The sequence below is a fragment of the Rhinopithecus bieti genome, unplaced genomic scaffold (genome assembly GCF_001698545.2).
Source record: "Rhinopithecus bieti isolate Rb0 unplaced genomic scaffold, ASM169854v2 scaffold_5924, whole genome shotgun sequence".
Taxonomy (NCBI): Eukaryota; Metazoa; Chordata; class Mammalia; order Primates; family Cercopithecidae; genus Rhinopithecus; species Rhinopithecus bieti.
In genome coordinates this window covers 1,667,997-1,685,921 of record NW_016805189.1, presented here as the reverse complement: position 1 = coordinate 1,685,921, position 17,925 = coordinate 1,667,997, and the positions used below count along the sequence as shown (strand labels likewise).

Here is a 17,925-nt window from a genome sequence, read left to right as displayed (position 1 = left end):
AAGTGTGCATGTGCTTACACGCGTGTTCGTGTGTATCTGCATGCAGGTCTCCGTGTATGTGCGCGCTCGCCCGCCCGCAGTCTCTATGGTGAGGGCATTCTGCGGCGGAGTAGGGCTGTCAGGGCCCCTCTCCCACTCCTCTGCAGTCCCTTCCCGCTCACAGTTAATCGGAGCGCTGCCTGGGGTGCAGCCTAGACGCTTCCTGCAAATTGTTGGCTCCGGACCGTAGAGGCGCAGGTAAAGGCCGAGCCTCGAAACGTGGCTCGGGGACAGTCACGTTCCCGCGCCTTCCCAGAACAACCGCCCTAGGGGTGACCTCGTGAGGCGGGTGGGGCTAGGCCCACGGCGAGCCAGTCCGGGATCCCCGGCCTGTCCCTTTAACCCCGCCGCCGGGCGGGAGCACGTGAGCGGGGCTCCGGGTGGCACCCGGGCGCCGCCGCCGCCGAGGCAGTTGTATTTCGAACGCTGCCTCTGGCTAGCAGCCAGGCGCCTTGGCTCGGCGGTCCGCCCGGCCTCCCTCCTCCTCATACTTTTCTTCCTGCGCAACCCCCTCCCCTTTATCCGCCCACGATTAGAGGTGGGCACTCCCCCCCTTCCACCACCCCCTCCCCAAGCGCAAGCGCGCTCACGCACACACACCACACACACTCACACTCACACACACTCACACACACTCATCCCACTTGAATCTTGGGGCAGGAATTCAGAAAACTTCCAGCCCGGGCAGCGCGCGCTTGGTGCAAGACTCAGGAGCGAGCAGCCCGTCCCCCTCCGACTCTCCGGTGCCGCCGCCGCCTGCTCCCGCCACCCGAGGAGGCGCGGTGCCACCCACTGCTCTGTCCTCTGCTTGTGCTCCGTGCCCGACCCTATCCCGGCGGAATCTCCCCATCCTCCTTTGCTTTCCGACTGCCCAAGGCACTTTCAATCTCAATCTCTTTCTCTCTCTCACTTTCTCTCTCTCTCTCTCTCTCTCTCTCTCTCTCTCTCTCTCGAGCGGGGTGGGGGGAAGAGGAGGAGGAATTCTTTCCCCGCCTAACATTTCAAGGGACACAATTCACTCCAAGTCTCTTCCCTTTCCAAGCCGCTTCCGAAGTGCTCCCGGTGCCCGCAACTCCTGATCCCAACCCGCGAGAGGAGCCTCTGCGACCTCAAAACCTCTCTTCCTTCTCCCTCGCTTCCCTCCTCCTCTCGCTACCTCCACCTCCACCGCCACCTCCACCTCCGGCACCCACCCACCGCCGCCGCCGCCGCCACCGGCAGCGCCTCCTCCTCTCCTCCTCCTCCTCCCCTCTTCTCTTTTTGGCAGCCGCTGGACGTCCGGTGTTGATGGTGGCAGCGGCGGCAGCCTAAGCAACAGCAGCCCTTGCAGCCCGCCAGCTAGCGCTCGCCCCGCCGGCGTCCCCAGCCCTATCACCTCATCTCCCGAAAGGTGCTGGGCAGCTCCGGGGCAGTCGAGGCGAAGCGGCTGCAGCGGCGGTAGCGGCGGCGGGAGGCAGGATGAGCGCACGCGGTGAGGGCGCGGGGCAGCCGTCCACTTCAGCCCAGGGACAACCTGCCGCCCCGGCGCCTCAGAAGAGAGGACGCGGCCGCCCCAGGAAGCAGCAGCAAGTCAGTACAGCTGGCGCGGTGGGGGCACCAGCCCACCCCGTCCCCACTGCAGGGGCCCAGACGCGCGCGGGGCGGCCGGAGCGCGGGAGCCCAGTCGCTGCGGCCGTCGCACGCTGCCCGCCAGCCGGCTGGGGGGAGCGGCGCAGACCCACTAGTGTGCCGAGCGGCCCCGGGGCGCCAGCAACCCTCCGGGCGGGGAGGTGGGGAGCCGCGGCGGGCGGCCCAGGGAAGGCGGGAGGTGGGGTCTGGCGAAGCGCGTCCTCGGACTTTCGCTATTGTGCACGGCCCCGAGTGGCGCGGTGTCGCCGGGTGACTGGAAGCGAGCGGGATCCGACAAACCCGGGCTCGCAGGCGCTTTCCGAGCTGCTTTTGCAACTGCCCGGGAAGAAGGAGGTGCCGGGGACCCGGGCGCTCCAGCCGATCTGGGCTGAAGGGGTTAGAGTCCTGGGGGCCGGAGGCTCTTTCTCCCGCCTCCCGGGGCTGCTCGCGGGTCGGGGGCTGGCGCGCTGCAGCCACCCCCTTGGCGCCCTCCTCCAAGCTCTCGGTGGCCCAAGACTCGCGCCCTCCCGACAAAGAACGCGTGGAAAGCCGGCTGTCTGGTCCTCTTCGGGCCCTTTAAATGTGCGGCCGCCGCCGGAGAGAGCCCGGGGCAGGGGCTACGGGGAGCTTGGCTCTCTGCGGGACGGGGTTAACTCGCCCAGCCAAGGGCGCGTTGAAAGGAGTGTCCGAGAGAGTGCAGGGTAGCCAGGGTCGCTTCCTCGTCAGGCGCCCGGTCCCCCTTTTGCCCCTGGATCCCGTGCCTCAGAGCTGCAGCCATTAAATGCTCTTCTCCAAGGCCAGTGGCCGGGGGTTGAGTAGGGGACGATCGAGGGGCGCCCGGGACCCAGCGGAGTGGAGGGTTTTGTCTGCGGATGCAACCAATTAAGCGTGCAGCCGGCGCTTGCAGAGCTGCGCTCAGCGCGCAGGGCTGGGGGTTTTGTTCGCTGTAATTTCCAAGCCGCGGCGGGCAGGGTCGAAGCGGGATAAGTCTATTGAGAACATTTAAACTCCACTTTCTCGGGCTTTAAAACTTGCTCGTTCCTTAGTCTTAAATCGCTTCCTTCATGGCAAACACGCCGATTAGAAAATAATCCTAGAGTCCCAAAGTTCCCTGAGAGCAAGGTGGGGAAATTGAACAATGTTTGCTTGCCAGAGAATTTTAGAAAAATTGAGAGTTTACCTTTTTAAAATCATCAAAGGAAATAAGCCTATCTAGAGGCCCCTGAGTTTTCCCGCTCTGCCCAAGCGACACTTTACATCGCATTTGAATCCTGTTTTACACCTCCCAGGAAGTCTCTGCCCTCCCCCACTTGTTTCCCACCCGCCACCCAGCTCTAACTGACTAATTGCACCCCCCTCCAAAAAAAAAAAAATCCAAAAGAAATTACAATGGGGTCTGGAGGTGATTGGATACTTTACCTTTGAGTTAAGGCAGAGTTCACAAAGAAAGAAAAATGTGTCTCCGATATGTTTGCTCTCGATGTGCCCACTGGCGCTAGTGGTCCCACAGAAGCTTGCAGGGAACCTTCCCCGAATTCTCTAAATGGGATGCGAATTTTCATTGAGGACGTTCATGGGTTTTAAGTTAATGAGTCTCATTTAATCACCGAATCTGAATGAAATGTGAATAGATGATTCACTGGATAAATATTTGGGATCTGGAATATTAATCATCGCATTCTCTTAACCACTTGAGTATTTACTACTTGGCATAGGAGCCATTTAAAGTTTTGCTAAACCTAGTGATTGCTTCCATTTCTCATTCCCAGACACTCCATTCCTCCTCGCTTTTACCCCCTTTTAGTTTTCTCCACTCCACCCCCATAAGAGTTTTCTCAAAAGAAAGTTTTGAAGAAAATATGTTTATTTTTATCAAAAGATATTTAAATGTAGGCTGGAGACCATGCCTGCATCTCCAAAAGGAAGTGGAGAATTGAAGCAATTAACTAGATAATTCAAGCAAAACCTCCCACAATAGATTTACTATAATTATTTGGAAATTTTAGGGGGAATGGAGTTATTTTGAACTGAAGAACTTGAATAATTCCTCCAGTATTTCACTCAGAATGTGTCAGTTGAATCATAATCCACCTAGAAGGCAGGTATACAAGATGATTAAAAGCCATCTTTTCAATATGGAAGATTGTTGAAATATCTATGATGTTAGCTTCATATTTCTATTGTTTGAAATGGTAGTATAATGGAGAGTGGTGTTCGTTTAAAATGCTTATTATTCCTATGAGTCGCCAAATGCATAGCCCTGTAAACTTTACACCTTAAAAGTATATGACTTTCTTTCTAGAACATGCTTCTTCAGTCTTTGTTACCATTTTAGGTTTGAAGTAGAATCTAGTTTTCATATACAAAATAGGGTTTCCTCTTTGAACCCTTGGATTAAAAGTGTAGTTATTTCCCCTTTCTGTAAACTCTGTACCATCATCATCCATTTATGCTTGAACTGAAAGTGTTCCAACAGCTCTTTTGAGCAGCACATGCAGAAAATATAGCTAAAGAGTCAGGGTCAATTTCTTTCAGACATTCTTGCCACAACAGCATTTTTTTTTCCCCCCTCACAATTAGGAACCAACCGGTGAGCCCTCTCCTAAGAGACCCAGGGGAAGACCTAAAGGCAGCAAAAACAAGAGTCCCTCTAAAGCAGCTCAAAAGGTGAGATTTCTCGAGTCAAGCTCTCCTAACTTCATCAATGACTACAGGAGCCTCCCTGTAACTTTCCTATTCTAACTCCGCACCTAGGAATTTGTCCCAACTGGGTAACACAGACTCAATTCTTACATTTAACATTAATTAGATGCGAGTTAACCTTTTTTCTAAGCAGATGCTCAGCATAAAAGTTTATGAAGATACTTAACAGTGTTGTTTTAAACAAACAGCCACCAAATAATTTGAACCTTAAAACGGGTAGAAGTGAGGAAGGAAGGCGGGGAGGGGGGAGGGGAAGGTGGAAAATGACACAACTAATATTTGCACTAGTTGTAAATAGTTAAAAACAAATCAAAACTATAGATTTTGCCTGGTGGTAAAGTTTTGCAATTTCTTCTGAAAATGATAGAGATTGATTTACTTTGTGCTTATTACATGGCTACTGCAAACCAAATCCCCTATTAAAGTACTTTGCCAAATAGATGATAATTAGAACTAAATCTAGTTGTGGGATAGTGGAAAAATTTCATGAATTTTACAGCTTTAATTGTGATAATAAAGTATACTGCTTGTTTTACAATAAACCTGCAGTATAGTATATCATAATCTCAAAAAGCCCTTTCATCAAGTGACATAGAAATGTCTGAATTGGACAATGAGACTTTTAAAAACAAATATTTGGCTCATTTAATATCTCTTTTTGGGCAAAATAGAACCCAGTTAAGTGTAACATTCAGTGTTTTTCTTAATAAATTTAAAGTTGCAGTTTAAGATAACTTCAGGCTGGCTGTATTTAAGATTGCAAAGAGGAACTATGTCAGGGTTAATGCATGTATAGAGAAGTACCGGTCGCTTTTTTAACTTTATAAATAAATTGGAAAAAAAGTTTCTGCATTTTATTTGTAGGTTTGTATAGTAATTGAGAACAAAGTTTCAAAAATCAGAACTAAATTTGGATATACCTTTTCAACAGGTTTGAGTACATCATGTACAGTATTTGTTAGAAAGGACTATATGCTCATCGTTTGGGGATTAATGTTTTGTGTGGTTTTCTTTGTGACTGTGGGTCCTAACTTTAATATATGTGCTAGTTTTCAGTGTTGTAAACTGCCATAGCAACTAATGGTACATATAAAGTTATTTAGGAAGTAACTATGAGTTCTTGTCTGTTTTAACAGTTTTGAACAGAGTTGAGGAGCATATTTTTAATATATTTAAATTTAATTGCTTCTTAGAGTTTAGATTTGATTGTGTTTCTTATTTAATCAATAAACTTTAAAATAGCTCTAAGTAACCTTGTTATTTAAAAATGGCAATATGTACTCTGGTATTTTTAATATGAATACTTTATATTTGTTTTATTTTACCTCATTTATAAATTAACTAAAAAGGACTGATTTTACCAAGGAGTTTTTCTATGTTGCATAAGTGTGGAGTTTACCTAATTTACTTTTATTCTAAGGAGATGGACAAATAAATACTTGTTAGATAGCTAACACACATTTAAGCTATGGTGTAGTTCCTCTGAAAAATGCAGCATGATAGTATCTCCTAGGAAGAAATCTTTAAATTTCACCATAAATAAGTAATTTGAAATTTAATACTAAAAAGGAAAATGAATTGTCTTCCATATTTTACTATATTCCATGTTTTTTGGATGAATAGATAGAAACGCTCCCATCGCCTCCTCTTCATTTTAAAAGCTTACCACTGACTAACAAAATTTTTTTTGAGAAAAGGGAAGCTGAAACTAGTGCCTAGTTTACCACCTAAAGCAAAATTTTAAAGTTGATCTATTCCTAAGTAAGGGTTGATTTATTTTAGTGACTCTAGTGACAGGCATTTGTAAATGAGCCCCCTAAGCCACTCATCTTTCTGAAAATTCTTCATATGTATGCATACATTATTCTAATTTCCGAAACAGAAGTAGGCTTTCTTTTTTCTAAAGATTCCTTCTCCAGACTCTTTCATTCTTTCAGACAGAATTATTTCCAACAATGCTGTTATGAAAATCCCTCTTGTAATAAAAATGAATAAATACATTTGCCCATAACCTGACTTCTTTTTCTTCAGTTTTATAAATTACGCTTCATCTGGAGAAGAGAATACCTTGCAAAATAATGAATGACATTGATGAATCGTTCATGGCATGTGTAAACTTAAGGTATTTTCACTTTCAAATCAGAATTTGTTGAGTATGTTACTATTCTATATAAACATGATTTTCAAACATATTCGTTTATTAAGCATATATTGTGTTCTAACAAAACATATATGTTCATCAGGATTTTGAAATGCAAATCTTCTTAGAAAAAATTATATTGTTCATAACATGTAAGATAAACATACCCTGTGAGACTGACCAGAGTAGATATGAGAAGTCTTCTATGAGTAACAAAGTGGGTGTTTTCCTGTAAACTGAGACCCATCACAGTGCAACATACATTGCAAAGACTGGTAAGTATATGAGAAGAAAGAAGCCTAAAATTAGAGGAGCTGCAATGCACACTGAAATCCTGATGGTTATATGCTTAAAATGTCTTGCTGCTTGGAGTTTCTTGACTTACAAAGTTTATATTTGGATTCAGTAACTGGCCTTGGGACATTTGAAAACAAAGCTGTTTATTAGAAAATTAACAGTGTGAAACTGGACAATGCATGCAGAATGTTGCAAGACCAAGTGAAGGACTACTAAATTAGCCATCACTTTAATTTCAAACCATATTCAGTAGAAAATTGATTTATATAATATGTAAAACAAAGACATTTATAAAAACACAATTTGCTATACTTGGAAACTTTGGAAGAGAATTATTCTTCAATCTACTTAATATTCCATTAAAACGAATTACTATGCATGACCATTGTGTGATGATTCTAGTCATTCCTCAGAACTCCAATCTGAGTGCTCAAAATTTGTCCCTGAGTCGGTTTCATATAGTTACCTGAATAAAAGAAAAGAAATCAGAAGTTAAAGTTTTCCTGAATAATTAATTTGTCCATGTGTGTATATGTCTGTGTGAGCATATCTTTACCCTTTTATTTTTAGTCTGAGATACACCTAAAACCAGTTATGTCTTAACCTCCTTTTTTGTTTTGTTTTGCTTTGCTTTCCTTTCCTAGGTTGTGCTGGATGGAACTCTTTGCATTTTTACAGTTCCCAAATGGTTACAGAGAAAGAAGTTATAATCTCCTTTAGTTTAGGGTTTTGTTGTACTTTTTAAATCATGACAGAATACTGGAGGGGTTGTCAGTAATTCTTCAGTGTTGAAGGTCTCAGGTCAAATTCATCCTTAAGTTTTAAGCCAATTCTCATTCACATATTTTAGGAAGTTTTTTTTCTGAGGTTGAATTAAATTTTATTGGAAGGTAAATGAAAATTAAAAAAAAAATATCTCAGGTGTGAGATAACCCTACTTCATCATGTCATATATTTGCTTCACCACCCTTGTGACTTTAGGTGTAATGGGCAGATCTAGGGAGCAAAGTGCAGAATAAAAATATCTAGATATAGCAGCTATAGTTAAAATAACATGTTCAGAGTAAATGTTTAGTCTCTATGTTCAATTTGCTATAAAAAGAAGGCCTGAATTAATTAGATACTGTAAAGACTACTTCATGCTCCTTCTAATCATTTGCATTCCTAGAAATGTGGTTTGCTTTTCATAATCATTACCAACACCAATCACAGGTATTTTAAGAAGAGAGAAGATAGGTTTTAGTCACCATTAAGATAAATCATTCAACATAAATGCTAAATGAGGACAGAATTTTCTTCAGAATGTAGTAGGCCTAGTTGAAAGGAGAAACCAAAGGCATTATTATAGGTGAGTTAAGGAAAGGTAACATTGGCAGTTATCATATAATTCTGGCCTATGGTTTCTAAATTAAACTACTGTGATTTAGTTTAATTCCTCTGTATTTCAATGGGCAGGTAAGTTTTATTGGGGGATTCAGGGCCCTATCTGAGGATACAAATGAATTCAGCAGGTGAAACTGAGTAAAGCCCAACTGTTATTCCATTATCTTGATATTTTAGGCTGACTTACCTAAACAATTGACTCATTTTTTTCTTTCACTTTGCCAGGGAAGACAAAGCCTTACTTAATGCACCAGCACATTCTATCTGGCAATGCTTTGAATCATCACAGATTATGATCCAAATATGGGAGATTGAAATACATTTGAATTATCTTATGAAGTAATTTTATTTCAAGGGACCCATAGTTCTACTTCTCTGAAAGCTCTCATCCTTCTGAACTCTTCTGAACTTGAAGGCTCCTCACTTCTCTGGCTGACCTACATTCCTGGGTCATTTTTATCTCAAGTTCTCAACAGATCATTTTGCTAAGGAGATAGAATATAACCGATTGGTATTCTATTGCATTTCAGTTCTTCCTCGAGAATAGATGGATGAAGAGCATTTTATGTCAGTTAAATCATTCAAAACTGTCTTGTCTTGTTAACTTTCTGCAGTTTCCAGAGCAGAAGGCACAAAGTAGAAACTGAATTTAATTTCACTGTCCTAGATTCTGAAGGTTTTAGTTAGGAATCTTTGTTCTGCCAACCAGGAGAAAAGGGGAAATGGAGAACTGACTATCTGTTAGGGCATTGCATTATCTCATATTGTTTTAATACGCTGAGCAATTTTGAATGGCATAGTCTATTTAAATTAGGGAAGAGTAGTGCAGGCATTATCTTTTGTCTAGGATAATGTTTGCTCAGAAGGTAACTCCTATGATCAATAGCAATGGTCTCTTGTATCATTGCTATTGATTTTTCTCATTACAAAGAAGTAGAGAGAAGATTTGGAGGAGGAGAATCTTAAACTTTGAAAATGATAACTTTGCCTGTCATTTGGCTTTGGTTTTAATTTAGTGTTTGTATACATGAAGATAAGCATGTGCAAAATGAGGACACCAGAGTTGACAGTAAGGGCTAACTTGGGTAATAAGCAGGAACTACAATGGATGATGGAAGTTACTTATATTTCCTATTGGTAAATATATTATGATAGCAAATTGTAATGTCTCTTCAAGGCTAAAAGTGTTGCTTGTAAAATTAGGAAACTCACAGAACTGGATTATCAAAAAGGTAAAATGAGAATTTCCTCAGTGCTTAGTGGGATTGATTTGTATAGTTGATTTTGATATCAGTGTACATTGATTTATACTGTTTATGTTTTTTAAAATAGCAACTGAAGGAAATAAAATGTGTTTTCTAGGCTTTGGATAGTGGGCTTCATGTAAATCAAGATACATGCAAACAAAACAGGGCACCATCACACCCAAATATTTTCTAGTTTTTTTTTTTTTTTTTGGTACAGATGCACGGATGGATTTGCAGTGGGGAGTTCTGGCTATATCATAGTACATAAAATATGATGAGATAACTTGCAATAGCAAAAAATTAATAGCCATCTAAATCTGACCCTGAAGTCAGAATTGAATTATTCTTAGTTTCCAACCTCTGCTCTTGTCCATGTGTTTATAGGAAACCTGGAAATACATTACTTTTAACTAATTTGATTTTCACCCTAGAAGGTTATCTTTTATTTTTTAAAATTTCCCATGGCAGTTTTGTTTTATATGAGAATAGCTCTCCAAAGAACAGACACTTTACTGCCTTGAAATCAGATTGGGTCTCAGTTCTACTACCTGTGAACATGGGCAGGATGCTTAATCTCCCATTTGTAAAACAGGGGAATTAACAGTTGCCCTGCCCTACTTAAGTAACATAATGCTTGGAAAGTCACTTTGGAAACTTACAGAATTGGTAAGTATTATGTTTGTGGGTAGCATTTTAAAGTAAGGGGAGGGAGAAGAAATTACATTTGCCTAACTGCTAAATACCATAGCTTTTGTCAGGCACTTTATATGTATATTAGCTCCTTTAATCCTCTGATTTAAGCATTGTGTTCTTCATTCCACAAATGAGAAAACTGTGATTCAAAGATGTAAACCAGGACATATCTGATACTGAACTCTGGTACATGGTAGCACATGGGTTTGAATTCACTTTAATTCTAAAGCTTATACTCTTTCCACTACCATGTGCTCCTGAATGTTCTGTAAAATACTTGTTAAAAGGTAGATTTCTGTTATCTCCAGTGACCTGAAATGCAGGTTGGAAATTACGCTTTGGGAAACCTTTGAAGGGCCACTCTAAAGGTTGTAAAGAGATTGGAAATGTGTGCCTTCTGGTACCGATACCCACAAGACTTCTGGCTCCCAAATATATCATGGGGCTATGTCTTTGGGAATTGTAGTGCATCCAGAAGTTTTCTGCTTTGCTAAATGAGAGGGCTAGGTGAAATTATTTCTAAAGTTTTACTGAACTCTAGAATTCTGATGAGAAGAGGGAAATAAGACACACATATAATATAAACACTTTTCCTTCCTTTCTTTTTTACTTCCTTTCCTCTTGCCTTCCCTTCCTCACCTCTTCCTCCTTCCTTCCCTCCCTCCCTCACTTACTCCCTTCCTCTCTCTTTGCCTCCCTCCCTCACTCCACTCCTTCAACAAGTATATAGTGAACACTTCCTGCATACCAGGCACTAGTGCTAAGCACTGTTTTCAAGCTCAAGAGATGTGTTTGCTAGATGAATTTCTTTCCTAATTAGTTTTTAAAATCTGCAGTACATTGAAGAGTCTGCAGTACCAGAACTTGTTAGAGAAAGAAATAGTTATATTTCCCATTTAACATTTCTCCCAATCCTTATGGACTTGCTTCTAAATATATCATAAAATTAAGTGTACAGTTTTGAATCTAAAGTTTAAAATATAAAAATATTAATGAGGGCGAACAAGGGAGAAATGACAGTTTTAATGATAAATGATTGTTGTAAATATTTGCAGAATAGTACTGGTAATAGTCTGAAATTTCAGTTCTTACAAATGAGAATTCTGACCATATCTCCCTTTTCTTTCTCGATGAGAGCAATAAATAGTTAGAATTAGTTATGTCTCTGTTATACATGGGTTTGTAGTGTAAAGCCAAATTCTATTCTGGCAAAGGAAAACCAAATATACACTTCTACAGTATTGCATATGTTAAAACAAAACAAGCCTCCTGAATGTTTTGTTTGTCTTTTTTGAAAATAATATCCTGAAGAGCATTAAACACAGGAAAACAATACTAAAGCTGGTGTTTTCCAATATGTAAAAATTCTGGATCTAAGCTGGTTTACAAACTAAAACCCTAACTTGTTTTGCAGCCTTTGAGGAGTTTGATTAGAATGATTAAATAATGTGGGTTTTAAAGAAAAATGAAAACCTCCCAGATCGATGCCACACAGCACAGCTAATGTGTTTCTTCTAGATGTAGTCTCAGAAGAGGGTTTCAGTTTACATGTAACACAGGCCTGAACGACCAAGGAGCGAATTTGCTTTTAACAAGTCCGAGTGATAATCGTGATATTTTGCCCTTTAGTTAATGGTGCAAAGTTTGTTTCTCAATAGGCTTTTTGTAAATGAGATGCTCGTTTAAAAGTCATCTTATTTGCAGGGCTTTTCTGTTTTGAGAGATTTGTTTTCTCTGACTTTGAAATGCAGTGAAACCCTTTTAGAAAACAAAACAAAACAAAACAAAAAAAATTCTCTCTTCAATAGACTTTAGATACACCCGGATCACATCATGCCCCCCGAAACATAACAACCATGCAGAGAAAGCATGGTGTAGCACTGTTAGCTTCTAAGGTCAATAGCCTCCTTCTCCCACCCCCCCTTCACACCCCCATTTCCATTAAAAAGGATTTATATTTTCCATGTTTATGTAATTTACTACTGGGTTAAGTGTGCAATCTTACAGTTGCTTCCAAAGATTAAGTCAGATGCTGCTTCTGTGCTAGAGAACTCCATACCCATGTATAACTCACTATGCAGTAGCCAAAGGGATCCTTAAAAGCCTTATTCTAAAGATGACAGATGGGTGTGAGGGAATACTTGCATTGACCAAGCCTTCTGAGAGAAGGAATTAACTTGAAGAAAAACTCCCTATTTGGGAGGCCGAGGCAGGGTGATCACGAGGTCAGGAGATCAAGACCATCCTGGCTAACACGGTGAAACCCCGTCTCTACTAAAAATACAAAAAATTAGCCGGGCGTGGTGGTGGGCACCTGTAGTCCCAGCTACTCGGGAGGCTGAGGCAGGAGAATGGCGGGAACCCAGGAGGCGGAGCTTGCAATGAGTCGAGATCATGCCACTGCACTGCACTCCAGCCTGGGTGACCGAGTGAAAGAAAAAAAAGAAAAGAAAAACTCCCTTTAAGGGTTCCATCTAGTTAGGAGTGAAAGAACACTTATGGAGCACCTCATGGGAGGCAGGAACTTCGAAGTACTTGGAGGAATGACCTCTCATAGGAGGCGTCATCTCCATTTCACAGATGAAACCAAATTGAGGTCTTCAAGGACCTGCCCAAAGTCATAAAGCTAAAATGGCAGAGCAGGAATTGGAATCTAAGCGTTCCAAGGTAGAGTCTATGATCTTCTCAGGACATCTCCCTCTCTCCATGAGGCAATGCTCTGAAGAGTGTGTGATTTACTTGACACTCTGGGCTTTCACTGACTTCATGCCCTTGGGACTGAAGGTAAGACAGTGCCACTAACCTCTGATAATATATGATTCCTTTGTAGAGCCATTCAAAAGTAATAAACAATGATTCAGAGTGTCCAAATCTGATGGTTAGATAGAATTCCTAAAGGCTACCAGGTTTCCTTTTGTTCTGGGAAATTAACTGAATCAGTGATAATTACAGTTTCCTAAAGTATTTTTTTATGGTAACAAATGCTTGTATACTAAGGGGTAGTAGCATTGTTAAGAGGCTAGGAGCACAGTCTTTAGAGTTAGACAAAACTGGGTTCAAATCCCAGGTCTGCCACTTACCTGTTTTGTTTGTGACCTTGAGACAGTTGTATACCTAACCTATCTAAGACTTAGTTGTTCATCTACAAAATAAGAGAAATAATAATACCCACTTTATAAGGCTGCTGTAAGGATGAACATAACACGTGTGACTCACAGTCGAGTGCCTGGGATATTTTAAATGCTCAATATGTGTGAGTTAACATTACAATCATATAGAGTCTGGGTTAATTCATGGGACCTGTTGGATAGTAATGACAGATCAGGGAGATACTATTTGGTAAGAAATGTTGTGGCTTATTTTATCTGTTATCTACCTGTTTGTCTATCTGCCTATCCATCTATCTATTTGTCAACTATCATGTAAATCTATCTGTTTTTACCAGGCAGACTGAAGAGAAAAAGAGGAAAGTTTCATTTGGCAGTGTAGATAGTCAGTATCACTACCAAGTACCCCCGCTGGCTGCTAACTCAGATAACAAAAGTAAAATGTGGAACAAGGTATACTGGTTCAAGTTACCTATATTTGTGTGTTAATGTAGCCATGGATGATTCCTATACATGAAACAACATGTACTAAGTTTTCTTTATCCTAAGAAGTATGAACGCATGTTTTTATAGATGTATGTGATATGTGTGTGTATTGGTGTGTTGTTGTGTCTGAAGATTGGACTAGGACTGACAAAAACAGGGAAAAATAATTGTTTTATAAATCATGTTAACAACTGTGATATCAGAAAAATCTTCTGTGAAGTAAAGCAATGAAACAAACTCTCAAGATAGAAATGTATTCGTGTTAAGTGTGGGATTATTGTTAATAAAGTACATTTTTAATTAATCATTATTTCTAGGCACAGGTAGTCTTCATCACTGGGACAAACTGATGATTTCTGCCGCTTTTTTTTTCCTCTGCTTTAGGTGAACTGATTGACAGGTAATTGTTTCAGGCAAGGAACATGAAATTAAACATGGACAAGTGTGCAAATGTTTGTTGTTTTGAATTAAAATGCTTGTGTATTCTTTTTTTTACATTTATACTTGCTTTTGATTATCAATATAGGTAGAAGAGCTTTGTAAATTGTAAAGCAATATATCAATATTAATTTTTGCAACTTTAGTTGTGACATGGAAAGAATCTTGATCATCTTAAGGAACATTAATTTTCTAAAATACTAACATATGTAGTTACAGAATGTGGGGATAATGTTTTTAATATGGACAGAAATAAAAGCAAAATAGCTTTTTAAAAAGCATTTTCATGCATTTCAGAAGAGATCACTACAGGGGAGTATTTTAGGGTGAGGGGTTGCATAGATACCTCTTTACATCATGCAATGAAGAAGAATCTACTCAAAATGTGGAAAAGATTAACCTTAGAGGAGACGGAGTTTGCTAAAAAACAAAACCCAAAAAACCGATACTTCATCTGCAAAGCAGAACATTCTTACTTCAAATGTGTCCCTTGGTGCAGTACTTATAAACAATATCAGGTAGAAAACTATAATGACTCCCTTTTTCATTTGCAGAAAGCAGAAGCCACTGGAGAAAAACGACCAAGAGGCAGACCTAGGAAATGGGTGAGTAATAAGATATATTTTTTCTTCCTTTTTTTGGAAAGAAAAATTTCTGTTGTATTAAATGAGAAAAGTTTTATTTCATCGATTACATGAATTTCCAACTTCTGGTTTGATGAATCTTTGAAAGGGTTAAGGCAAAAGACAAATTATCACCACTTCCTACCACTAGGCTCCAGGTGTTTATGCAGAACACTTTTCTTTCCTGAAGGTGGACTCATTTTTCTATCTCTTATCAACATCAAAAGAGGCTCCACTCTTCCTTCAAATGGGGTAACAATGAGATGATTTGTTCAGTAGATTGAGTAACTAAAGTTAAAGGGTATTATGAAACCTTGGAAGTTGATTACAAATGATGATAAAATTCATACACAATGTGTATGTGATAACTTTTAATGTTTTTTTTTTCCTATTTTTTTTTTTTTTCTTTTTTTTTTTTTTTTTTTTTTTTTGGTTTTCTCCCTGGCTTTTTTTTTTTTTTTTGGACACATCTCATTTTCTAGGTGGTTTGTGTTTTCTTTTCACATGACTTTGTTAGGAAGCAAAGGTTTATTTCGAGTTTTTCTTGCTTCCCTTAGTAGTCATTCTCCACATGCAAACATTAGAGATAGCTGTATCCATACAAGTGCACTTAATCCCATAGGCACACAGATCCTATATCTTTTGAGGCCAGAGATTCAGTCGCCACTGAAGAGCTTTGCTAATTTTACTGCTTGAACCTTGTTCCCTTGGTTGCTGTGTTACCCCTGTTCTTCTGACCTGTTTTTCCCACTGACAGAGAAGTCCTAAAAAATGAATGAGGGCATCCTTTATACCCAATGTTGTATATAATGGGTTCTTTGGCTTTCCTTTTTCCTCTTCCCCAGTTCGTTCTTCATGCTCCAAATTTTAAAAAGTTTTTTTTTTCTGTTATGCTGGATTATATGTTCCTGTTTGCCATTCCTTTCTCCTCTAGAGTTCTGCATCACTTTCTATTTATACTTTGGTATTGCCTTTCATTTAATTTATTCATCTTGTATTTTTCCTCTGCTCAACATGTGTTGGGATTAGATTTCTTAGCACAAGGAAATGGGATGATCTTTAGATGAAAAACATCTCAGTGTTAAAGTGTAACCTTAAAGTAAGGATATTTCATTCAACCTTCTGTTCATTAAATTAGTTCTCTCCAAACCTGCTTATCAAGTGGTGATCATCTAGCCTGTGCTTGATTACCTTTAAAGTTAGGGAACTTGCTACCTCTCAAGGCTGCCTCTTTCTTCTAGGAAAGCTCTGAACATTAGAAAATTATTCCATCTGACTCCCTGTAACTTCTGTCCACTGTCTCTAGGTCATCCTCCTGGAACATACAGAGTAATTATTTTCACTTTCACTCATGATAGCCCTGCAAACAGTTGAGGAAAATAAACACATATTCTTTGTATGTATCTGTGTTTGTATGTAACACATACTCCAGTTTTCTCATTTTTTCCCCATAAAGGAACATTCTTATTATTCTTTTCTGAGCATGTTTGTTCTTTAATCTTTTGAAAGATGTCACCTAGAACTAAATATCATATTTCAGGTGTGGGTTCCATAACCAGTGGATTTATCACCTTCCTTGTTGGACATATGATTCCAGTTATCGATTGCTGCTTAGTTAACCACTCTAAAACTTCATAGTATAAAAAAACGATTTTATTATGCACATGGATTCTTTGGGTCAAGGATACAGGCAGGGTAGAGCAGAAAGTGTTGTCTCTGCTCCATGATGTCTGGGGCCTCCACTGGGAAGACTCAAGCATCAGTGGATGACTCTAATACTTGGGATCCAGAATCTGGAGCTGTTTCACTTACAATCTGGTGCTTTATCAAGATTGACTGGAAATCTGGGTGGATCTGGGAGTGTGTGCGCTGGATCACCCATACGTGGCCTCCCCAGGATAATCAGCCTTCTTAACATGCACTCAGAGCTCCCTCTGGGAGTGTTCTGGTAACTGAGGAGGAAGCTGCAAGGCCTTTTTTGCCTTAGTCTCAGAAGTCAAAAACTGCTGCCTTCATTATACTCTAATGAGCACATTGTTGACTAACTTGATATTGACATACATCTAAATTGAGATCTGCTGTTTTCTAAGCATCGGAACTCTGAAAGGACGTCCCATACCATTGAACTAATTAATAAGAAAGACGTGTATAATCTTTCTAATAGGTAGCATAATAGAAAATAGATGAGTTATTTGAAGTCATGGGATTAATGTGGCTAAAATGAAATAAAATAAGTTGTAAGCAAATACAGTGGCAGTTAACCAGCAAACTAACCTCCATCAAATGGGGCCTCTTAACTCTCTCAGCCTTTCATCTCCTCTGCCTTTGGACTGTCCTATAATGGTCACCAATTCACCTCCATAGGTTAGAGTCCTGTCTTCTCAGAACCTTCCTATGGCTCCACATCTGGCCAGCTAATTAATTACAACCTGCCCTAGTACTTGGAAGTCACCCGATTTACATCTACCTTTCTTTACAGTTTTCTCTTGCACCACACATCCTTAAACAGTTGATTAATCAGCAAGCCAGAGTAAACTATAGAGCAATTATATGTTTTTTTCTTAACGGATTCTTGCTAATTTAGGGGGGTATCTGGATTGCAGGCATTCGATCTTCCTGCTGGGTAAGAAGCGCATTTGAGGCGCCCATAACAGAAATCCTTGCCTTTCTGAGAATAGCTGGGCCATTTTCTTTGACTCTCCTGGTTTCTAATTTTTACTGGCTGTGAGAATGGAAAATATTATGTGGTGAATTGTTACAAGTCCCTGATTTGGTCCCCAAAGAAGAGTTGTTCTACTGAGAAGAGGAAATAAAAGGAAATTGTATATTTTTTCTAGACAGCGTGTTTCCTCTTTGCTTGTATATCTTCTGTTGGGTAGAGTATGCAGCCAGTCACAGCAAGGCATTCCGTTCAATGGCATTCTTTGCTGGAAAGCTTGTACTGAAGAAATAAATTATTGCATTTTCCATAGGAAATGGGCTTATACTTTATAGCAAGTTCAATTCTTTCCAACAGTGTCATTCACCGATTTCCTTGAGTTAGAGATATATTTTTGAACCGACTGGATTCATTAGGTATATGGGTTAGAAGCCAAATTGTTCCCCTTTTATTCTTGTGGGGTATTTTGCTTTGTTTTAAAGCTCTTGTGCTTTTAAAACTT

General features: G+C 40.4%; 1 protein-coding gene across 1 annotated transcript in view; it reads left to right on the top strand.

Moving 5' to 3' along the window:
• The first annotated feature begins 517 nt into the window (after positions 1–517).
• HMGA2 (high mobility group AT-hook 2) overlaps positions 518–17,925 on the top strand; it is a 147,347-nt gene continuing 129,939 nt past the window's right edge. Inside the window, exons 1-4 of the mRNA XM_017871585.1 lie at positions 518–577; positions 1,307–1,608; positions 4,228–4,314; positions 14,696–14,746. Coding sequence (XP_017727074.1) covers positions 1,498–1,608; positions 4,228–4,314; positions 14,696–14,746 — 249 coding nt within the window. The 5' untranslated portion in view covers positions 518–577; positions 1,307–1,497. The remainder of the gene's footprint in view (positions 578–1,306; positions 1,609–4,227; positions 4,315–14,695; positions 14,747–17,925) is intronic.